General features: G+C 62.7%; 5 protein-coding genes across 14 annotated transcripts in view; 4 read left to right on the top strand and 1 right to left on the bottom strand.

The window, feature by feature from the left end:
* The window catches only part of TONSL (tonsoku like, DNA repair protein), a 5687-nt gene extending 5464 nt beyond the window's left edge, over positions 1-223 (top strand). The window contains exon 4 of the mRNA XM_032700847.1: positions 206-223. Within this exon, the coding sequence (XP_032556738.1) occupies positions 206-223 (18 nt within the window). The remainder of the gene's footprint in view (positions 1-205) is intronic.
* Positions 224-551: 328 nt separating this feature from the next.
* Positions 552-4415, bottom strand: LOC116798029 (collagen alpha-2(I) chain-like). Of its 2 annotated transcripts, none has more exons than XM_032710097.1 (4): positions 3615-4415; positions 3489-3569; positions 3311-3350; positions 552-677 (listed from the first exon to the last, which is right to left on the bottom strand). In XM_032710097.1, the coding sequence occupies exons 1-4, from the start codon at positions 3894-3896 to the stop codon at positions 643-645; spliced, it is 438 nt and encodes a 145-aa protein (XP_032565988.1). In that variant the 5' UTR covers positions 3897-4415; the 3' UTR covers positions 552-642. The 2 variants fall into 2 exon arrangements, with proteins under 2 accessions (XP_032565988.1, XP_032565998.1); XM_032710107.1 differs by having other exon boundaries at positions 555-677; positions 3489-3516; positions 3695-4037.
* HGH1 (HGH1 homolog) lies at positions 4045-14641 on the top strand. Of its 8 annotated transcripts, none has more exons than XM_032709934.1 (9): positions 4045-4822; positions 5043-5142; positions 7597-7693; positions 8958-9047; positions 10708-10819; positions 11684-11761; positions 12639-12659; positions 13378-13437; positions 14541-14627. In XM_032709934.1, exons 1-5 carry the CDS (start codon positions 4186-4188, stop codon positions 10765-10767), a joined length of 984 nt encoding a protein of 327 aa, XP_032565825.1. In that variant the 5' UTR covers positions 4045-4185; the 3' UTR covers positions 10768-10819; positions 11684-11761; positions 12639-12659; positions 13378-13437; positions 14541-14627. The 8 variants fall into 8 exon arrangements, with proteins under 8 accessions (XP_032565825.1, XP_032565843.1, XP_032565814.1 ...); XM_032709952.1 differs by lacking the exon at positions 14541-14627 and adding an exon at positions 13570-13593 and having other exon boundaries at positions 13378-13486; XM_032709923.1 differs by lacking the exons at positions 13378-13437; positions 14541-14627 and adding exons at positions 12559-12608; positions 12938-12985.
* LOC116793001 lies at positions 13499-14915 on the top strand. The gene is made up of 4 exons (XM_032700538.1): positions 13499-13522; positions 13839-14061; positions 14144-14263; positions 14370-14915. The coding sequence occupies exons 1-4, from the start codon at positions 13499-13501 to the stop codon at positions 14783-14785; spliced, it is 783 nt and encodes a 260-aa protein (XP_032556429.1). The 3' UTR covers positions 14786-14915.
* Positions 14916-18443: 3528 nt separating this feature from the next.
* On the top strand, positions 18444-22913 carry LOC116798016. Of its 2 annotated transcripts, XM_032710077.1 has the most exons (3): positions 18444-18537; positions 22118-22417; positions 22628-22913. In XM_032710077.1, exons 1-3 carry the CDS (start codon positions 18489-18491, stop codon positions 22894-22896), a joined length of 618 nt encoding a protein of 205 aa, XP_032565968.1. In that variant the 5' UTR covers positions 18444-18488; the 3' UTR covers positions 22897-22913. The 2 variants fall into 2 exon arrangements, with proteins under 2 accessions (XP_032565968.1, XP_032565977.1); XM_032710086.1 differs by lacking the exon at positions 22118-22417 and having other exon boundaries at positions 18445-18537.
* Positions 22914-23063: the final 150 nt, after the last annotated feature.

Genomic DNA, 23063 nt, shown 5'->3' with positions numbered 1-23063 from the left:
TCATCCCAGGATTTGGGATGCTCCCAACTCCCTCACTCACCGTTGGGGGACACACAGTCCTTGATGTAGGCCTGGAGTGGGAATGGGGGCACAGGGAGGGGGCACAAGGGGGTGTCCCATCCCATCCCATCCCATCCCTATCCCAAGGATTTGGGATGTTCCCAGATCCTTCACTCTTTGGGGGACACACAATCCTTGTGTCCAGGGCCTGGACTGGGAATAGGGGCACAAGAGGGTCCCAATCCATCCCAACCCAAGGATTTGGGATGTCCCAGACTCCCAGATTCCCTACAGTCCTGGAGGCCTTTTCCAGGACCTGGACTGGGAATGGGGGCACAGGGGGGATCCCATCCCATCCCATCCCATCCCATCCCATCCCATCCCATCCCAGGATTTGGGATGCTCCCAACTCCCTCACTCACTCGTTGGGGGACACACAGTCCTTGATGTAGGCCTGGGGTGGGAATGGGGGCACAGGGAGGGGGCACAAGGGGGTCCCATCCCATCCCATCCCATCCCATCCCACCCCATCCCATCCCATCCCATCCCATCCCAGGATCTGGGATGCTCCCAGCTGCCTCACTCACTCGTTGGGGGACACACAGTCCTTGATGTAGGCCTTCTCCAGGGCCTGGAGCGTCTTCACCACCGCAAACAGCTCGGCCATGTTGTCGTACCTGGGGGGACAGGGAGGGATGGGCCGTGTCCCGGGAAAGGGACCGGGATGGAGAACATTGTCCTGGGATGGACAGGATGGAGAACATTGTCCTGGGATGGACCAGGATGGAGAACATTGTCCTGGGAAAGGGACCGGGATGGAGAACATTGTCCCAGGAGGGACCAGGATGGAGAACATTGTCCCAGGAGGGACCAGGATGGAGAACATTGTCCTGGGATGGACCAGGATGGAGAACATTGTCCCAGGAGGGACCAGGATGGAGAACATTGTCCTGGCATGGACCAGGATGGAGAACATTGTCCCAGGAGGGACCAGGATGGAGAGAAGGGGACCAGGGTGGAGAACATTGTCCTGGCATGGACCAGGAATGGAGAGAAAGGGACCAGGATGGAAAACATTGTCCTGGGATGGACCAGGATGGAAAACATTGTCTCAGGATGGAGAATATCGTCCTAGGATGGACCAGGATGGAGAGAAAGGGACCAGGATGGAGAACATTGTCCTGGGATGGACCAGGATGGAGAACATTGTCCCAGAAGGGACCAGGAAGGAAAGAAGGGGACCAGGATGGAGAAAGATGTCCCAGGAGGGACCAGGATGGAGAACATTGTCCTGGGAAAGGGACCGGGATGGAGAACATTGTCCTGGGATGGACCAGGATGGAGAACATTGTCCCAGGAGGGACCAGGATGGAGAACATTGTCCCAGGAGGGACCAGGATGGAGAACATTGTCCCAGAAGGGACCGGGATGGAGACATTGTCCCAGGAGGGACCAGGATGGAGAACATTGTCCTGGGATGGACCAGGATGGAAAACATTGTCCTGGGATGGACCAGGATGGAAACATTGTCCCAGGAGGGACCAGGATGGAGAGAAAGGGACCAGGATGGAGAACATTGTCCTGGCATGGACCAGGATGGAGAGAAGGGGACCAGGGTGGAGAACATTGTCCTGGCATGGACCAGGATGGAGAGAAGGGGACCAGGGTGGAGAACATTGTCCTGGCATGGACCAGGATGGAGAGAAGGGGACCAGGGTGGAGAACATTGTCCTGGCATGGACCAGGATGGAGAGAAAGGGACCAGGATGGAAAACATTGTCCTGGGATGGACCAGGATGGAAAACATTGTCTCAGGATGGAGAATATCGTCCTAGGATGGACCAGGATGGAAAGAAAGGGACCAGGATGGAGAACATTGTCCTGGGATGGACCAGGATGGAGAATATTGTCCCAGAAGGGACCAGGAAGGAAAGAAGGGGACCAGGATGAGAAAGATGTCCAGGAGGGACCAGGATAGAGAATATTGTCCCAGGAGGGACCAGGATGGAAAACATTGTCCCAGGAGGGACCAGGATGGAGAACATTGTCCGAGGATGGACCAGGATGGAGAGAAAGGGACCAGGATGGAGAACATTGTCCCAAGAGGGACCAGGATGGACAGAGGTGTCCCTGAAGGATCAGGACGGAACACTGGGAGATGATGATGGAGAGGGGGTTCCAGGAATGATCAGGAGGGACAGTGGTGTCCCAGGAGGAACCAGGATGGAGAACCATTGTCCTGGGATGGACCAGGAAGGAGAAGAGGGGACCAGGATGGAGAACATTGTCCTGGGATGGAGCAGGAAGGAGAGAAGGGGACCAGGATGGAGAATATTGTCCCAGGAGGGGACCAGGATGGAGGAGAGAGGACCAGGATGAAGAACATTGTCCCAGGAGGGACCAGGATGGAGAGAAGGGGACCAGGATGGAGAACATTGTCCTGGGATGGAATGGGAAGGAGAAGAGGGGACCAGGATGGACAACGGGATCCCAGGAAGGACCGTGGTGAGATAACGGGATCCTGGGAAGGACCAGGATGAAAAGAGGGGACCGGGGGGAACCACATTGGAGAGAAGGGAAGAGGATGGAGAATTGGGGGTGATGGAGAAGGGGGTCCCAGGAGGGGACAGAGATGGACACAGGGGAGTCTGGGATGGAGAAGGGGGTCCCAGGAGGGGACAGGGATGGACACAGGGGGTCCCAGGAGGGGATTGGGATGGAGAAGGGGGTCCCAGGAGGGGATGGGGATGGACACAGGGAGGCTGTTGACGGAGAAGAGGGTCCCAGGAGGGGACAGGAATGGACACAGGGAGGCTGTTGATGGAGAAGAGGGTCCAGGAAGGGACAGGGATGAAGAAGGGGGTCACAGGAGGGAACAGGAATGGACACGAGGGGTCTGGGATGGAGAAGGGGGTCCCAGGAGGGGTCTGGGATGGAGAAGGAGGTCCCAGGAGGGTCTGGGATGGACACAGGGGTCCCAGGAGGGGTCTGGGATGGACACAGGGGGTCCCAGGAGGGGTCTGGGATGGACACAGGGGGGTCCCAGGAGGGGTCTGGGATGACACAGTGGGCCCCAGGAGGGGTCTGGGATGGACAACAGGGGGGGCTGTTGATGGGGAAAAGGGGGTCCCAAGAATGCCCCAACGGAAAAGGGGGTCTGGTGCCACCCCCGGTGCCCCAAACCCTCCCTCTCCCAGCCCCTCTGCTCCCCCCGGGCCCGGAGGTGGGACCAGGGGATCTTCCCCCCCAAATCCCACCCCCACCCCTCCCCAAAATCCCGGGAACCCCCCCCCCCACGCTCCTCACTTACTTCTCCCCTCTCGCGGGCCGTTCTTGTAGAGCTTCACCTCCTGCGGGGGGACAATGGGGGGGTCGGTCACGGGGGGTCAGGCCCGGGGGGACAATGAGGGGGGGGTCGGTCACGGGGGCGACCCCAGACCGGCCCCAGTTCGGGGTGTTTGTGTGTGTGGGGGGGGGTCCCCACTCACCTCGTACAGCTCCGGTTGTTCCCGGGGGCTGCGAAGGGAAGGAGGGGTGGCGGCGTTAGAGGGGGTGGGAGCACCGGGACCCTTCGGGAAAAGTCAGGAACCTCCCGGAGACCCCTCACCGGGAACCTCCGGGAAACCCCAGGAACCTCCCGGAGACCCCTCACCGGGAACCTCCGGGACACCCCCCCTCCGTCCCCGGCTCTCACCGCCCATCCCGGCCGGGCCCGCGATCCCGTGGAACATCCCCGCCGAGCCTGGAGGGGTCCGGGCCCCCCTTAATCCCGATCCCGGTCCTGATCCCGATCCCGATCTGATCCCGATCCCTGCGCCGCTTCCGGGTGGTTCCGTACGGACTTCCCTTCCCAGAATGCCTCTTTCCCCATGTCCCTCCCCTTCCGGCGGCCGCATCGCATTCCATTGGCTTATCCCTCCTTCCTTTCTATTTCCGCGGCTCTGATTGGCTGTTAGGCCCGCCCGTCACGGCGGTTGCCGGGCGACGCCGCCATGCGCGCTCCCCGCCATGGCGGAGCCGGCGGTGCCGGAGCTGAGGGTGCTGCTGGCCCCGGGGGCGGCCGAGGCGTCGGTGGCGGCCACGACCGAGGCTCCCCCGGTGCTGTCGGGGCGTGGCGTGGCCTAATTAGACCCGCGGCCTAATTGTGGCCGTGTCCGAGGGGCCGTCCCGCCTCTTCCCTTCCCCATGTCCCGCCCCCACTGGCAGCCCATTGGCTCACGTCCCTCCGCCCCCGCGTGTGATTGGCTGTTAGACCCGCCCATCGCGCGGTTGCCGAGCAACGCCGGCGCGACAGCAATGGCGGCGGCGGAGAAGAAGGAGGAGGAGAACATGGAGGCCAAGGCCGAGGAGGCGGCGGCGCTGTCGGAGCTCACGGCGCTGCTCTCTCCGTCCTCCCCCGCGGCCGCGGCGGCGGCGGAGGCCGCGCTGTCGCTGTCGGGCGGCGCGGCGGGGCGGCGGTTGCTGGCGGGCAGCCCCGCGGCCTTGCGGGCCCTGCTGGCGCTGGCGGCGTCGGGCCCCGTCCCGCGGGGCGGCCGCGGCCGGGTCGGCGCTGCTCAACGCGTCGGCCGAACCGGCGGCCCTGGAGCCGCTGCTGGAGGAGCTGCCGGCGCTGGCGGCTCTCCTGCCCGCGGGTTGGGCCTGCGGGGTGTTGGCCAACGTGAGCCGGGAGCCCCGGGCCGTGCCGGGGGTGCTGCGGGCGCTGCCGCCCGCGCTGGGGCCGCCGCTGCTCGGGGATCCCGCGGAGCTGCCGCCGCACCTCGGGCCGCTCCTCTGCAACCTCAGCCGCACCCCCAGGGCAGGGCCGCCATCCTCGACCCGCCCGGTGAGCGCCCGGGAAGGGGGGCCGGGGGATGTGGGAATGTGGGCCGTGGGCCTTGGGTTAATTAGTGCTTTGATTAGTGGTTTAATTAGCGGCTTAATTAGCGGTTTAACGCGCATAGACGCAGACATTTCTTTATAAATGTATTTTATGATTTTATTAGTTTTTAAGTGGCTTTTCCCTGAGTTGTGAGTTAATAAGTGCCGCCATTCCGACGTTCCAGGCGGGTGGTGCAGCGGCTCCTGCCCCTCTCCAATCCCAGAATTCCCTGGAGCTCCGCAGGGGGGTCGTGGGGGCCCTCAGGAACTGCTGCTTCCAGCACGGTGAGATCCCCGGGAATGGGGTGAAATGGGACTGGGAATGGGGCCGGGAATGGGATGGGAATGGGCCAGGAATGGGGGAATGGGGGTGGGAATGGGGATGGGGGTGGGAATGGGGTGGGAATGTGGGGCCGGGAATGGGGTGGGAATGGGGCTGAGAATGGGGCAGGATGGGATTGGAATGGAGATGGGAATGGGGTGGGAATGGGACTGGAATGGGGCTGGGAATGGGGCTGGGAATGGGATTTGGGGATGGGAATGGGGATGGGAATGGGGTGGGAGTGGGCCGGGAATGGCCGGAAAGGGGCAGGAATGGGCTGGGAATGGGCCGGAAAGGGACTGGGAATTGGGTGGGAGTGGGCTGGGAATGGGGCCGGGAATGGGAATGGGGATGGGAAGGAGATGGGAACAGGGTGGGAATGGGGATGGGAATGGGGCCAGGATAGGGTGGGAATGGGACTGGGAATGGGTGGGAATGGTATGGGAATGGCACCAGGAATGGGGTGGGAATGGGACCGGAATGGGGGGGAATGGGGATGGCAATGGGTGGGAATGGAGAGGGGATGGGGATGGAATGGGGAAGGGAATGTGCCGGGAATGGGGCTGGGAATGGGGATGGGAATGGGGTGGGAATGGAGCAGGAATGGGGCGGGAATGGGGCAGGAATGGGGCGGGAATGGGGTGGGAATGGAGCAGGAATGGGGGCGGGAATGGGATGGGAATGGGGATGGGAATGGGGATGGAATGGGGATGGAATGGGAATGGGAATGGGGATGGGAATGGGGTGGGAATGGAGATGGGAATGGGGTGGAATGGGGTGGGAATGGGGATGGAATGGGGATGGGAATGGGGTGGAATGGGTGGGAATGGGGCTGGAATGGGCTGGAAATGGGGGGGAATGGGTGGGAATGGGGTGGGAATGGTACTGGGAATGGGGTGGGAACGGGGCCGGGAATGGGGATGGGAATGGGAATGGGTGGGAATGGGGACGGGAATGGGGATGGGAATGGGGTGGGAATGGGGGGGATGGGGATGGGAATGGGATGGGAATGAGGTGGGAATGGGGATGGGAATGGGGTGGGGATGGGGTGGGAATGGGATGGGAATGGGGTGGAATGGGACTGGGAATGGGGTGGGAATGGCACAGGGAATGGGAATGGGAATGGGGATGGGAAGGGGTGGGAATGGGGCTGGGATTGGGGCGGGAATGGCGGGAATGGGGCGGGAATGGGGCGGGAATGGGGCGGGAATGGGGCTGGGAATGGGATGGGTGGGGTGAGTGGGGATGGGAATAGGGTGGGAATGGGATGGGAATGGGGCGGGAATGGGAATGGGGATGGGAATGGGGCGGGAGGTGGGGGCGGGAATGGAATGGGATGGGAATGGGATGGGAATGGGGATGGGAATGGGGGTGGGAATGAGTGGGAATGGGGTGGAAGTGGGTGGGAATGGGACAGGGAATGGGGTGGAATGGGACAGGGAATGGGGTGGGAATGGAATGGGCGGGAATTAGATGGAATGGGGATGGGAATGGGGATGGAATGGGGGATGGGGATGGGGTGGGAATGGGGCTGGGAAGGGGCTGGGAATGGGGTGGGAATGGTGGGAATGGTGCAGGGAATGGGTGGGAATGGTGGAATGAGATGGGATTGGGTGGGGATGGGTGGGAAGGGGATGGGGCTGGAATGGGGTGGGAATGGGGTGGGATGGGGTGGGGAATGGGACGGAATGGGCGGGGAATGGGGATGGGAATGGGTTATATTGGGAATGGGAATGGGGGGGAATGGGGTGGGAATGGTACAGGGAATGGGATGGGAATGGGACAGGGAATGGGGTGGGAATGGGACAGGGAATGGGGTGGGAATGGGGTGGGAATGGGTGGGAATGGCATTGGGAATGGGGTTGGAATGGGGTGTGGAATGGGGATGGGAATGGGTGGGGATGGGGTGGGAATGGGGATGGGGATGGGAATGGGGATGGGAATGGGACGGGAATGGGGCGGGAATGGGGCGGGAATGGGGATGGAATGGGGTGGGGATGGGGTGGGGATGGGGTGGGAATGGGAATGGGGTGGGAATGGGGTTGGGAATGGAGCAGGAATGGGGTTGGGAATGGGGATGGGATGGGGCCAGGAATGGAGCAGGAATGGCTGGGAATGTGGCCGGGAATGGGAATGGGGCTGGGAATGGGAATGGGGATGGGGATGGGAATGTGGCGGGAATGGGAATGGGGATGGGTGGAATGGGGCTGGGAATGGGCCGGGAATGGGGCAGGAATGGGGAGGATGGGGCCGGCATGGCGGAATGGGGCTGGGAATGGAGATGGGAATGGGGCCGGGAATGGGATGGGAATGGGATGGGAATGGGCCAGGAATGGGGCAGGAATGGGCCCGGAATGGGGCCGGGAATGGTCCCAGTGTGTGCCAGTGTCACCAGTTTGGTCTCCGTGTCCCCCCAGAGCACCACGAGCGGCTCCTGGGCGAGGCCGTGGATCTGCTCCCGTTCCTGCTGCTCCCCTGGCGGGCCCCAGGAGCTCCCCGAGGAGGAGATGGAGCGTGAGTGCGGATCCAGGGGGATCCAGGGGCATCCAGGGGCATCCAGGGGGATCCTGAGGGATCCTGTGGGGCAGGGGTCCTGTCCCAACCACCCCAGCTGCTCCCAGGGATCCTGCTGGGGGATGAGGGAAGGGCTGGATGGGGCTGCTGGAGCTCACAGGGCCTGGGGCGCTGTATCCCGGGGATATTCCAGGAAAAGGGTTGGAGAGGGATGGTCCGGGATGGGGGGGAAATGGGGGAGGGCGGGCCTGGAGGGGGGTGGGGATGGAGCTGGATCCGGGTGGGATCTGGGAACCAGGGGTTGGATCTGGGCTTGGATCTGGGGTTGGATCCAGGATCTGGGGTTGGATCCGGGATCTGGGCTTGGATCCGGGGTCAGATCCGGGATCTGGGGTTGGATCTGGGGTTGGATCTGGGGTTGGATCCGGGATCTGGGGTCAGATCCGGGGTGGATCTGAGGTTGGATCCAGGGTTGGATCCGGAGTTGATCTGGATCCGGGGTGGATCTGGGGTTGGATCTGGGATTTGGGGTTGGATCCGGGGTTTATCTGGAGTTTGATCTTGGATCTGGGCTTGGATCTGGGCTTGGATCTGAGGGTGGATCCAGGGTTGGATCCGGAGTTTGATCTTGGATCCGGGGTTGGATCCGGGTTGGATCTGGGATTGGATCCGGGATCTGGGCTTGGATCCAGAGTTGATCTTGGATCTGGGGTTGGAGCAGGGTTGGATCTGGGGTTGGATCTGGGGTTGGATCCGGAGTTTGTTCTTGGATCTGGGGTTGGATCCGGGGTTGGATCTGGGGTTGGATCCAGGGTTGGATCTGGGATTGGATCTGGGCTTGGATCTGGGATCTGGGGTTGGATCTGGGGTTGGATTTGGGATCCGAGGTTGGATCTGGGCTTGGATCTGGGGTTGGATCCAGGATCTGGAATTGGATCTGGGATTTTGGGATCTGGGGGTGTCAGTGGGATTTTGGGATCCGGGGGTGTCATTGGGATTTTGGGATCTGGGGGGGGTGTCATTGGGATTTGGGATCGGGGGGGTGTCATTGGGATTTTGGGATCTGGGGGGGGTGTCATTGGGATTTTGGGATCCGGGGGGGTGTCAGTGGGATTTTGGGATCTGGGGGGGGTGTCATTGGGATTTGGGATCTGGGGGGGTGTCAGAGGGATTTTGGGATCTGGGGGGGTTATTGGGATCTGGGGGGGTGTCAGTGGGATTTTGGGGTCTGGGGGTCCCCTGAGGGTGTCCCTGATCCCCCCAGAGCTCCCCCTGGACCTTCAGTACCTCCCCGAGGACAAAAGCGGAAGAGGATCCCGAAATCCGGAAGATGCTGCTGGAAACCCTCCTGTTGGTGGGTCCAGGGGGGGAAAATTCCCAGTGGGAAAATTGGGATTGGGTTCAGGGAGGGGTTTTGGGGGTTCAAGGGGGGTTTGGGGGTTCAGGGAGGGGTTTGGGGGCTCAGGGAGGGGTTTTTGGGGTTCAGGGGGGGGTTTTGGGGGTTCAGTGAGAATTTGGGGGGTTCAGTGAGGGTTTTGGGGATTCAGTGAGGACTTTTGGAGTTCAATGAGGGGGTTTGTGGTTCAAGGAGAGGTTTGGGGGACTCAGGGAGGGGTTTGGGGGGGTCAGGGAGGGGTTTGGGGGGCTCAGGGAGGGGTTTGGGGGGGCTCAGGGAGGGATTTGGGGGTTCAGGGAGGGTTTTGGGGGTTCAGGGAGGGGTTTGGGGACTCAGGGAGGGTTTTGGGGGGTTCAGGGAGGGGTTTGGGGACTCAGGGAGGGATTTTGGGGGTTCAGGGAGGGGTTTGGGGGACTCAGGGAGGGGTTTGGGGACTCAGGGAGGGATTTTGGCGTTCAGGGAGGGTTTTGGGGGGTTCAGGGAGGGGTTTGGGGGGTTCAGGAAGGGGTTTGGGGGACTCAGGGAGGGGTTTTGGGGTTCAGGGAGGGGTTTTTGGGGTTCAGGGAGGGGTTTGGGGGTTCAGGGAGGGGGTTGGGGGTTCAGGGAGGGGGTTTGGGGGTTCAATGAGGACTTTTGGGGTTCACTGAGGATCTTTGGGGTTCAGTGAGGATCTTTGGGGTTCAGTGAGGATTTCAGGATCAATGAGGGGTTTTTGGGGTTCAGTGAGGATTTGGTGGTTCAGTGAGGGTTTTTGGGGATTCAGTGAAGGTTTTTGGGGTTCAGTGAGGATTTGGGGACTTCACTGAGGATCTTTGGGGTTCAGTGAGGATTTAGGAGTTCAGTGAGGATTTGGGGACTTCAGTGAGGGTTTTTGGGGATTCAGTGAGGGTTTTTTGGGGGTTCAGTGAGGATTTTGGGACTTCAGTGAGGGTTTTTGGGGCTTTCACTGAGGATTTGGGACTTCACTGAGGATCTTTGGGGTTCAGTGAGGATTTCTGGATTCAATGAGGGTTTTTTTGGGGTTCAGTGATGGTTTTTTGGGGTTCAGTGAGGATTTGGGGAGTTCAGTGAGGGGTTTTGGGAGTTCAGTGAGATTTTGGGGGGTTCAGTGAGGATTTGGGGAGTTCAATGAAGGTTTTTGGGGGTTTCAGTGAGGATTTGGGGGAGTTCAGTGAGGATTTGGGGACTTCAGTAAGGATTTGGGAACTTCAGTGAGGGTTTTTGGGGATCTCAGTGAGGATTTGGGGGGTTCAGTGAGGATTTGGGGGTTCAGTGAGGATTTGGGGAATTCAATGAGGATTTGGGGACTTCAATGAGGGTTTTTGGGGGTGTCAGTGAGGATTTGGGGGTTCAGTGAGGATTTGGGAGTTCAGTGAGGATTTGGGGACTTCACTGAGGGTTTTTGGGGGTTTCAGTGAGGATTGGGGGTCAGTGAGGATTTGGGGAATTCAATGAGGATTTGGGGCCTTCAGTGAGGATTTTTGGGTTTTGACAAGGCCCTGATGGCGACAGTGCAGTGAGGGGCCACCAGGGCGGGCTGGATCCCTGAGGAGAAGCTGGGATTGCTGGGATTGTCCCTGGAGAGGGTCTGTCCCCAAGACCTGCCCTGTCCCCTCAGCTGACGGCCACGGGGCCCGGCCGGCGCCTGCTGAGGGCCCGGGCACCTACGTGGTGCTGAGGGAGCTGCACGGCTGGGAGAGGGACCCGAGGTGCTCAGGGCCTGCCACAAGGTCATCCAGGTCAGTAAGGGGGCCACAAGGTCATCCAGGTCAGTGGGGGGCACCCGAGGTGCTCAGGCCTGCCACAGGGTCATCCAGGTCAGTGAGGGGTCATGGGGTGTTCAGGACCTGCCAGGGTCATCCAGGTCAGTGGGGGGACCCCAGGGTCATCCAGGTCAGTGGGGGGACCACAAGGTGCTCAGGGCCTGCCACAAGGTCATCCAGGTCAGTGGGGGGGCCACAAGGTCATCCAGGTCAGTGGAGGGACCCCGAGGTGCTCAGGACCTGCCCAAGGTCATCCAGGTCAGTGGGGGTCCACAAGGTCCAGGTCAGTGGGGGGACCACGAGTCATCCAGGTCAGTGGGGGGCCCACAAGGTGCTCGGGGCCTGCCACAAGGTCATCCAGGTCAGTGGGGGGGCCACAAGGTCATCCAGGTCAGTGGAGGGACCCCGAGGTGCTCAGGGCCTGCCCAAGGTCATCCAGGTCAGTGGGGGTCCACAAGGTCATCCTCAGTGGGGGGGGCCCCCAGGGTCATCCAGGTCAGTGGAGGGACCCCGAGGTGCTCAGGGCCTGCCACAAGGTCATCCAGGTCAGTGGGGGGACCACGATGTCATCCAGGTCAGTGGGGGGACCACAAGGTGCTCAGGGCCTGCCACAAGGTCATCCAGGTCAGTGGGGGGGGCCCCCAGGGTCATCCAGGTCAGTGGAGGGACCCCGAGGTGCTCAGGGCCTGCCACAAGGTCATCCAGGTCAGTGGGGGGACCACGATGTCATCCAGGTCAGTGGGGAGACCACAAGGTGCTCAGGGCCTGCCCAAGGTCATCCAGGTCAGTGGGGGTCCACAAGGTCATCCAGGTCAGTAAGGGGGCCACAAGGTCATCCAGGTCAGTGGGGGGTCATGGGGTGCTCAGGGCCTGCCACAGGGTCATCCAGGTCAGTGGGGGCACCCCGAGGTCATCCAGGTCAGTGGGGGACCCCGAGGTTCTCAGGGCCTGCCACAAGGTCATCCAGGTCAGTGGAGGGACCCCAGGGTCATCTAGGTCAGTGGAGGGCACCCCGAGGTCATCCAGGTCAGTGGGGGACCCTGAGGTTCTCAAGGCCTGCCACAAGCTCATCCAGGTCAGTGGGGGCACCCCAGGGTCATCCAGGTCAGTGGGGACCACAAGGTCATCCAGGTCAGTGGGGGACCCCAGGGTCATCCAGGTCAGTGGAGGGCACCCCGAGGTCATCCAGGTCAGTGGGGGGACCCTGAGGTTCTCAAGGCCTGCCACAAGGTCATCCAGGTCAGTGGGGGCACCCCAAGGTCATCCAGGTCAGTGGGGGACCGCAAGGTCATCCAGGTCAGTGGGGGGACCACAGGGTCATCCAGTCAGTGGGGGGACCCCAAGGTCATCCAGGTCAGTGGGGGGACCCCAGGGTCATCCAGGTCAGTGGGGGGACCCCAAGGTATCCAGGTCAGTGGGGAGACCCCAAGGTCATCCAGGTTAGTGGGGGGACCACAAGGTCATCCAGGTCAGTGGGGACCCCAAGGTCATCCAGGTCAGTGGGGGGACCCCAAGGTCATCCAGGTCAGTGGGGAGACCCCAAGGTCATCCAGGTTAGTGGGGGGACCCACGGTCATCCAGGTCAGTGGAGGGACCCCGAGGTGCTCAGGACCTGCCACAAGGTCATCCAGGTTAGTGGGGGGCCACAAGGTCATCCAGGTCAGTGGGGGGGCCACAGGGTCATCCAGGTCAGTGGGGGACCACAGGTGCTCAGGGCCTGCCACAAGGTCATCCAGGTCAGTGGGGGGACCCCAAGGTCATCCAGGTCAGTGGAGAGCACCCCGAGGTGCTCAGGGCCTGCCACAGGGTCATCCAGGTCAGTGGGGGGGCCACAAGATCATCCAGGTCAGTGGGGGGCCACAAGGTCATCCAGGTCAGTGGGGGGCCACAGGGTCATCCTGGTCAGTGGGGGACCGCGAGGTCATCCAGGTCAGTGGGGGGGCCACAAGGTGCTCGGGGCCTGCCACAGGGTCATCCAGGTCAGTGGGGGGACCCCAAGGTCATCCAGGTCAGTGGGGACCACAAGGTCATCCAGGTCAGTGGGGGGACCCCAGGGTCATCCAGGTCAGTGGAGGGCACCCCGAGGTCATCCAGGTCAGTGGGGGGACCCTGAGGTTCTCAAGGCCTGCCACAAGCTCATCCAGGTCAGTGGGGGCACCCCAAGGTCATCCAGGTCAGTGGGGGGACCACAGGGTGATCCAGGTCAGTGGGGACCACAAGGTCATCCAGGTCAGTGAGGGGACCACAAGGTCATCCAGGTCAGTGGGGGACCCAGGGTCATCCAGGTCAGTGGGGGGACCCCAGGGTCATCCAGGTCAGTGGGGGGACCACAAGGTCATCCAGGTCAGTGGGGGACCCCAGGGTCATCCAGGTCAGTGGGGGACCACGAGGTCATCCAGGTCAGTGGGGGACCCCAGGGTCATCCAGGTCAGTGGGGGGCCACAAGGTCATCCAGATCAGTGGAGGGACCCTGAGGTGCTCAGGACCTACCACAAGGTCATCCAGGTCAGTGGAGGCACCCTGAGGTCATCCAGGTCAGTGGGGGGGACCCCGAGGTGCTCAGGGCCTGCCACAAGGTCATCCAGGTCAGTGGGGGGACCCCAAGGTCATCCAGGTCAGTGAGGGGACCACAAGGTCATCCAGGTCATGGGGGACCACAAGGTCATCCAGGTCAGTGGGGGACCCCTAGGTCATCCAGGTCAGTGGGGGACCACAAGGTGCTCAGGGCCTGCCACAGGGTCATCCAGGACAGTGGGGGGGACCACAAGGTCATCCAGGTCGGTGGGGGGACCCCAAAGTCATCCAGGTCAGTGGGGGTCATGGTGGGGTGGGGACAGCAGGGGACTGACCCCCGGCCTGGGCCTGGAGACTGGACCTGGTGCTGGTCACAGGTGCTGGTCCCGATTCTGGGCCTGGGTCCTGGGTCCTGATCGCAGGTCATGGTCCTGCTCTTTGGTCCTGATTCTGGCCCTGGTCCTGGTCCCAGGTCATAGTCCTGGTCCTGGGTCCTGGGACCAAAGACCAGGTCATAATCCTGGTCTTTGGTCCTGATTCTGGTCCTAGGTCCTGGTCCTGGGTCCTGGTCTTTGGTCCTGGTTCGGTCCTGGTCTCAAGTCTTGGTCCCGATTCTGGTCCTGGGTCCTGGTCCCAGGTCCTGATCCTGGTCCCGGGTCCTGGTCCCAGGTCTTGGTTCTATGTCCTGGTCTCAGGTCGTTCTCCTGGATCCTGATCCTGATTCTACTCCTGGTCCTAAGTCCTGGTCCAAGTCCCAGGTCCCTGGTCCGGTACCAGGTCCTGCTCCTGCTGCCAAGTCCTTGTCCCAGGTCCTGGTTCTGGTCCCGGATCCTGGTCATGATCCTGGTCCCGAGTCCTTGTCCCAGATCCTGCTCCTGGTTCTGGTCCCAGATCCTGGTCCCAGGTTTTTTTCTGGTCCCAGATCCTGGTCCTGAGTCCTTGTCCCATCCTGGCCCTGGTCCTTCTCCCAGATCCTGGTCCCAGGTCCTTTTTCTGGTCCCAGATCCTGGTCCCAAGTCCTTGTCCCAGATCCTGGTCCTGGTTCTGATCCCAGATCCTGGTCCCAGGCCCCAAGTGGCAGGGTGGGGGTCCCATCCCACAGAATCAGGGTGGGGGTCCCATCCCACAGGATCAGGGTGGGGTCCCACCATCCCTGTCCCCGTGTCCCCCCCAGGTGCTGATCGGGGACGAGCCCGAGGCGGGCTGGAGAACCTTCTGGAAGTGACGGTGCCCGAGGAGGTGGAGCAGCAGCTGCAGCGCCTGGACCGGGAGGAGGAGGAGGAGTGGAGGAAGAGCAGGGAGCAGCAGGAGGAGGAGGAGGAGTGGAGGAAGAGCAGGGAGCAGCAGGAGGGACGGGGGGCACGGGATTGTCCCCAGCAGCTGTCCCGTGACAGGACACCGCGTGTCCCCTCGCAGTGACACGGCACGGGGTGTCCTGAGGGGACACTGTGGTGACACAAAGGAGCCCTGATGGTGACAGGACGCCGTGTCCTGAGGGGACACTGTGGTGACACAAAGCTCGACCCCAAGAAGCCCTTACGGTGACACGATGCCACGTCCTGAGGGACACTGGTGACACAGAAGAGCCCTGATGGTGACACAATGCCACGTCCTGAGGGGACATCACAGTGACACGATGCCATGTCCTGAGGGAACACTGTGGTGACACAAAGCTCAGCCCCAAAGAGCCCTGATGGTGACACGATGCCATGTCCTGAGGGGACACTGTGGTGACACAAAGCTCAGCCTGAAGGAGCCCTGACGGTGACATGACACCATGTCCTGAGGGGACATCAAAGTGACACGATGCCATGTCCTGAGGGACACCGCGGTGACACAAAGCTCGACCTCAAGAAGCCCTTATGGTGACACGATGCCACATCCTGAGGGGACACCGTGGTGACACAAAGGAGCCCTGATGGTGACACAACGCCATATCCTGAGGGGACACTGTGGTGACACAAAGGAGCCCTGATGGTGACACAATGCCATGTCCTGAGGGGACACTGTGGTGACACAATGCCATGTCCTGAGGGGACACCATGGTGACACAAAGCTTGGCCCCAAGAAACCCTTATGGTGACACGATGCCGTGTCCTGAGGGGACATCACAGTGACACAGTGCCATGTCCTGAGGGGGCACTGTGGTGACACAAAACTCGGCCCCAAGAAGCCATGAGGGTGACACGATGCCACGTCCTGAGGGGACACTGTGGGGACACAAAGGAGCCCTGATGGTGACACAATGCCACGTCCTGAGGGGACATCACAGTGACACGATGCCACGTCCTGAGGGGACACTGTGGTGACACAAAGGAGCCCTGCCGGTGACATTGACACCATGTCCTGAGGGGACACTGTGGTGACACAAAGCTCGGCTCCAAGGGCCCTCTACGCTGACACGACGCCGTGTCCTGAGGGGACATCACAGTGACACAGTGCCATGCCCTGAGGGGACACCGTGGTGACACAAAGCTCAGCCCAAGAAGCCCTTTTGGTGACACGATGCCACGTCCTGAGGGACACTGTGGTGACACAAAGGAGCCCTGATGGGACACAATGCCACATCTCAAGGGGACATCACAGTGACACGATGCCACGTCCTGAGGGTCCACTGTGGTGACACAAAACTCGGCCCCAGGAAGCCATGAGGGTGACACGATGCCACGTCCTGAGGGGACACTGTGGGGACACAAAGGAGCCCTGATGGTGACACAATGCCACGTCCTGAGGGGACATCACAGTGACACCATGCCATGTCCTGAGGGGCACTGTGGTGACACAAAACTCGGCCCCAAGAAGCCATGAGGGTGACACGATGCCACGTCCTGAGGGGACACTGTGGGGACACAAAGGAGCCCTGATGGTGACACAATGCCACGTCCTGAGGGACATCACAGTGACACGATGCCACGTCCTGAGGGGACACTGTGGTGACACAAAGGAGCCCTGCCGGTGACATTGACACCATGTCCTGAGGGGACACTGTGGTGACACAAAGCTCGGCCCCAAGGGGCCTCTACGCTGACACGACGCCGTGTCCTGAGGGGACATCACAGTGACACGATGCCATGCCCTGAGGGGACACCGTGGTGACACAAAGCTCAGCCCCAAGAAGCCCTTTTGGTGACACGATACCACGTCCTGAGGGGACACTGTGGTGACACAAAGGAGCCCTGATGGTGACACAATCACTCTCAAGGGGACATCACAGTGACACGATGCCATGTCCTGAGGGGACACTGTGGTGACACAAAGCTCAGCCCCAAAGAGCCCTGATGGTGACACAATGCCACGTCCTGAGGGGACATCACAGTGACACGATGCCATGTCCTGAGGGGACACTGTGGTGACACAAAGCTCAGCCTGAAGGAGCCCTGACGGTGACATGACACCATGTCCTGAGGGGACATCACAGTGACACGATGCCACATCCTGAGGGGACACTGGTGACACAGAGGAGCCCTTATGGTGACACGACGCCGTGTCCTGAGGGGACATCACAGTGACACAATGCCATACCCTGAGGGGACACCATGGTGACGCAAAGCGCGGCCCCAAGAAGCCCTTTTGGTGACACGATACCACGTCCTGAGGGGACACCATAGTGACACAAAGGAGCCCTGATGGTGACACGATGCCATGTCCTGAGGGGACACCGTGGTGCACAAAGCTCGACCCCAAGGAGCCCTGACGGTGACACGGGGGGACACTGTGGTGACACAAAGGAGCCACGATGGTGACACGATGCCATGTCCCCAGGGATTGTCACAGTGACACAAACACCATGTCCTGAGGAGCCACGATGGTGACACGGTGCCGTGTCCCCAGGGATTGTCACAATGACACAAACACCATGTCCCCAGGGATTGTCACAGTGACACCCACCATGTCCTGAGGAGCCACGATGGTGACACGATGCCGTGTCCCCAGGGAGTGTCACAGTGACACAAACACCATGTCCCCAGGGATTGTCACAGTGACACAAACACCATGTCTTGAGGAACCACGATGGTGACACGGTGCCGTGTCCCCAGGGATTGTCACAGTGACACAAACACCATGTCCCCAGGGATTGTCACAGTGACACCAACACCGTGTCCTGAGGAGCTGTGCCCGTGTCCTTCCGTGCCTTGTCACATTAAAGGTTTTCACCCCAAATCTGCCCCTCAAATCCCCCGTCTGGGACAAAGGTCCCCACCTGCCCCCCCCCCCCCCCCAGATTTTGGGGGGCTGTGGATGGGATCGGGGGTGTCTGGGAGTGGGGGAGTCCCATGGATTGGGGGGTCCCCAATATTTGGGGCGGGGGGACACTGGGGGCGTCTCATCACCTTTGGGGGACAAGTTTGTGGGGGTCCCTTCCATTCCCTTGGGGAGGGGTCCCACTGTTGGGGGGTTTACCATGATGCCCTGGGGGGACACAGGGTCACCTTGAGGGGGTCCCAAAACCCCGGGGGGGGGGACAGTGAGACAAACTTGGTGACCTCTGCGGGGGAGGGGGGGTCCTGGGACCCCCAAACCCTCGCCCCTTTTTATGTCAACCCCCTTTTTGCCCACCAGCGGTTGGGGAGGGGTCCCAGGACCCCCCAAACCCTCCCCAGTTTTTGTGTCGACCCCCTCTTTGCCCACCAAGGGTTCGGGGGAGGTCCCAGGACCCCCAAACCCTCCCAGTTTTTGTGTCGACCCCCTTTGCCCACCAGGGGTTGGGGGGGGTGTCCCAGGACCCCCAAACCCTCCCCAGTTTTTGTGTCGACCCCCTCTTTGCCCACCAGGGGTTCGGGGGGAGGTCCCAGGACCCCCCAAACCCTCCCCAGTTTTTGTGTCAACCCCCTCTGCTCATCAGGGGTCGGGGCGAAGGTCCCAGGACCCCCCAAACCCTCCCCAGTTTTTGTGTCGACCCCCTCTCTGCCCACCAGGGGTTCGGGGGGAGGTCCCAGGACCCCCCAAACGTTCCCCAATTTTTGTGTCGCCCCCCCTCCCGCCCACCAGGGGGCGCCCCGCCGCGACCGCCATATTGGGTGCGGCGCCACGCTCAAGATGGCGGCGCCCGCGGGAGCGTCGCGCGTCACTTCCGGATTCTGGCGCACTCACTTCCGGCGTTGCCGGAAGTGCCGCCGTCGCCATGGCGACGGCCCCGCCTCGGCCGCGGCGGGCAGGGCCGGAGGCCGCGGGTACGGACGTGAGGAAAAGGGGGGATGTGGGGAGGAAAAGGGGGATGGCGGGGGGCGACGGGGTGCGGGGACACGGGGGGCGCCGCGGGAGGCGGGACGGGGGGTGGGAGTCGTGGGGCGAGGGGTTGGGAGGGACCGGGGTAAGGGAAGGGGGTGGGGAGGAAGGTGGGACAGGCCCGGGGACATGAGGGGCGACTTTGGGGACATGGGGGGCTGTGAGGGGGGTCTGGGGACACTGCGGGGGGCCTGGGGCTGGGGACAAACCCTGGGGCTTGGGGGTCGTGTGAGGGGGGTCGTGGGGTCCGGTAAGGGGGGGATCTCGGGGGTTCCCCTGGGAGGGGGATACTGGGACGGGGGGTCCCGTTGTGGGGGAGGGAGGGGGGTCCCGGGGCTGTGGGGGTCCCCTCGGGGGGGTCTGAGGGGTCCTGGGGCCTTGGAGACATGGGGGTCCCTTTAGTGGGGAGGGAGGGGGTCCCGCGGGTGTGGGTTCCCCTCGGGGGATTTGGGGGGGTCCTGGGGCCTTGGGGACACGGGAGTCCCTTTAGGGGGGAGGGAGGGGGTCCCGGGGGTGTGGGGGTCCCCTCGGGGGGGTCTGGGGGTCCTGGGGCCTTGGGGACATGGGGGTCCTTTAGGGGGAGGGAGGGGGTCCCGGGGGTGGGGGTCCCCTCGGGGGGGGTCTGGGGGGTCCTGGGGCCTTGGAGACATGGGGGTCCCTTTAGGGGGGAGGGAGGGGGGTCCCGGGGGTGTGGGGTCCCCTCGGGGGGGGTCTGGGGGGTCCTGGGGCCTTGGAGACATGGGGGTCCCTTTAGGGGGGAGGGAGGGGGGTCCGGGGGTGTGGGGGTCCCCTCGGGGGGTGTCTGGGGGTCCTGGGTTCTTGGAGACATGGGGGTCCCTTTAGGGGGAGGGAGGGGGGTCCCGGGGTGTGGGGGTCCCTCGGGGGTGTCTGGGGGGTCCTGGGTTCTTGGAGACATGGGGGTCCCTTTAGTGGGGAGGGAGGGGGGTCCCAGGGGTGTGGGGGTCCCCTCGGGGGGGTCTGGGGGGTCCTGGGGCCTTGGGGACATGGGGGTCCCTTTAGGGGGGGAGGAGGGGGGTCCCGCGGGTGTGGGGTCCCCTCGGGGGGTCTGGGGGGTCCTGGGGCCTTGGAGACATGGGGGTCCCTTTTGGGGGGTAACTGGGGGTCCCTGGGGGTGTGGGGGTCTTGGGGGGGTCCCTGGGACATGGGGGTCCCTTTTGTGGGGGTGTTTGGGGACAGACCCAGGGTTTGGGGACATGGGGGCCCTTCAGGGGTCTTCAGGGGACATCGGGGTCCCCTTGAGGGTCCCAGGGGGACAAATCCTCCCCTTGGGGACATTGGGTCCCCCTGAGGGTCCCTTTGGGGACTTGGGGGTCCCCTGGAACAGGTTCCTCTCCCCCTCCCCTATCCCAGGGCCTGGGGACATTGGGGTCCCCTGAGGGTACCTTGGGGACATTGGGGTCCCCTTGAGGGTCCCGGGGAGACAAATCCTCCCCTTGGGGACATTGGGGTTCCCCTGAGGGTCCCTTGAGGACAACGGGGTCCCTTGAGGGTCCCAGGGGGACAAATCCTCCCCTTGAGGACATTGGGGTCCCATTCAGGGTCCCTTGGGGATATTGGGGTCTCCTTGAGGGTCCCGGGAGACAAATCCTCCCCTTGGGGACATTGGGTCCCCTTGAGGATCCCAGGGGGACAATCCTCCCCTTGGGGACATTGGGTCCCCCTGAGGGTCCCTTTGGGACACTGGGGTCTCATTCAGGGTCCCTTGGGGACATTGAGGTCCCTCAAGGGTCTTCAGGGGACATCGGGGTCCCCTTGAGGGTCCCAGGGGGACAAATCCTCCCCTTGGGGACATTGGGGTCCCATTCAGGGTCCCCTTGGGGACATCGGGTTCCCCTTGAGGGTCTTCAGGGGACAAATCCTCCCTTGGGGACATTGGGGTCTCATTTGGGGTCTCAGGGGGACAAATCCTCCCTTGGGGACATTGGGGTCCCCCTGAGGGTCCCTTGGGGACTTGGGGGTCCCCTGGAACAGGTTCCTCATCCCCCCCAATCCCCAGGACCTGGGACTTTGGGTCCCATTCAGGGTCCCTTGGGGACATTGGGGTCCCCTTGAGGGTCCCAGGGGGACAAATCCTCCCCTTGGGGACATTGGGGTTCCCCTGAGGGTCCTTGGGGACATCGGGGTCCCCTTGAGGATCCCAGGGGGACAAATCCTCCCCTTGGGACATTGGGGTCCCACTGAGGGTCCCCTGGGACATTGGGGTCCCACTGAGGATCCCAGAGGGACAAATCCTCCCCTTGGGGACATTGGGGTCTCATTCAGGGTCCCTTTGGGGACATTGGGGTCGCCCAGGGGGTCTCTTCTGACCCCTCCCCAGGGCGTTCCCCCCCCCATTCCCACCTTTTCCCCCCCGCCCCCCCGGAGCCTCTCCGGTGCTCCAGGCTCTGACCTGGATTCCCGTAAATCCCGATGAATAAAAGATCAGCCGGGCGGGTTTGGGGTTTTTCCTTTCGAGGCCGTCGGAAAGAAATTTGAAAGGGAAATTCCCACCCCCCCCCCCCGCCCCGGGAACGCGCCCGTGCCGGGATCCGGCGGCGCCTTCCCAGAGAACGGGGATCCCAAATTCCCTGGCAGGGGGGAGGGAAGGAAACCCTCCCGGTTTTTTTCGGGTCGGCTCCCGAAATTTGGGGCCGTTTCGGGAATTTTTGGGGGGGGATTCGTGTAGCAGTTGAGGGGTTCCCTTCAAGGGTCTTCAGGGGACGTCGGGGTCCCTCTGGGGATCCCTTGGGGACATTGGGGTCCCACTGAAGGTCCCTTGGGGACATTGGGGTCCCTCAAGGGTCTTCAGGGGACATCGGGGTCCCCTTGAGGGTCCCAGGGGGACAAATCCTCCCCTTGGGGACGTTGGGGTCCCCTCAAGGGTGTTCAGGGGACATTGGGGTCCCCCTGAGGGTCCCTTGGGGACATCGGGGTCCCCTTGAGGGTCCCAGGGGGACAAATCCTCCCCTTGGGGACACTGGGGTCTCATTTGGGGTCCCTTGGGGTCCCCCTGAGGTCTCTTGGGGACATTGGGGTCCCATTCAGGGTCCCTTGGGGACATTGGGTCCCCTCAGGGGTCTTCAGGGGACATCGGGGTCCCCTTGAGGATCCCAGGGAGACAAATCGTCCCCTTGGGGACATTGGGGTCCCCCTGAGGGTCCCTCTGGGGACATTGGGGTCCCCTCAAAGGTCTTCAGGGGACATTGGGGTCCCCCTGAGGGTCCCAGGGGGACAAATCCTCCCTTGGGGACATCGGGGTCCCCCTGAGGGTCCCAGGGGGACAAATCCTCCCCTTGGGGACATTGGGGTCCCCCTGAGGGTCCCTTTGGGGACCTTGGGCTCCGTTTTTTCCGTCGGCATTCCCGGCCTGGCCTCGGCGGCTCCGGCGGGATCCGTCCCCGGATCGACCCCGCGGGATCCCCCGTGGTGGGATCAGCGGGATCGAAGCGGGACTGATCCCTCCCCCCACCACCACCCCCCTCCACCCCCTTCCGAGGCTTTGCCCTTTCCCTCGGCGTTCCGAAGGGATTTGCCCCGGATTAAGGGCGCCCGGAATTCTTCCCTTCGCCCGCCGGACTTTGCCCGGCGAAGCGGCCGCGATTCCGAAGGGTGGGTGGGTGGGTGTGGGGTGTGTGGAGAAGCCGGTTTGGGAATCGCACGGGGCGGAATCGCCCGTTCCTGCCCCGGCCCTGCCCAGAGGGCGACGCCGGCGCGGGGGCGGCGGCTCTCCCGGTTTTTCCGCACCCACCCGGAATCCTCCGGCGCGGCCGGGACGCGCCGGGATCTCCCTTATCTCCGGCCTCGGATCCCGGCGATCCCTTCCCGGTTAAAAACCCCCCCCTTCCCTTCCCTTCCCTTCCCTTCCCTTCGCTTCGAGGTGTCCCTGCGGCTCCGGAGGAGTCGGGAATTCCTCCCACGTGGATTGTAGTTATCCCGGCTTAGGAAACCGGGAGAACCGGCCGCGGGGTCGGGCGGGAGCCTCTCCCTGGGTTTAATGATCCCTCCTTCTTCTTCTTCTTCTTCTTCTTCCCGCAGGATTCCGGCCGTGCCGAGCTCATCCCGCCGCGGCCGTCGCGGCGTTATCCGGAGATCCGCCGGCCCAGGACATTCCCAGCTGGCTCCCGGCGATCCCGGACCGCTGGATGACCGGGAGACGCTTCCAGAGGGCGGGAAGGCAGAAGCTCGGCAGGATCACCCAGCGGGATTCTTGGGATCGAGCTGACGGGATTTTTCCGGCGTCGCGCCTCCGTGCCTTCGGATCCTCCGCCGCCATCCCGTGCCTTCGGATGCCCCTCAAGCCTTAACGAGCACCCTCCACCCTCATCCCGGCGGGAATTCCGGCCTCCCACAGCACCCACAGCCCCGGGAAGGGGGAGATGCTTCCCAACACTCCCGCCCCTGTCTCCGGAGCGCGCGGTGACCCGCGGGAAAACCTCGGGAAACAGGGATAAGCCCCCACCGGGACCGTGGG

This window comes from Chiroxiphia lanceolata, chromosome 1 (genome assembly GCF_009829145.1).
Source record: "Chiroxiphia lanceolata isolate bChiLan1 chromosome 1, bChiLan1.pri, whole genome shotgun sequence".
Taxonomy (NCBI): Eukaryota; Metazoa; Chordata; class Aves; order Passeriformes; family Pipridae; genus Chiroxiphia; species Chiroxiphia lanceolata.
This window is presented reverse-complemented; position numbering and strand designations above follow the sequence as displayed.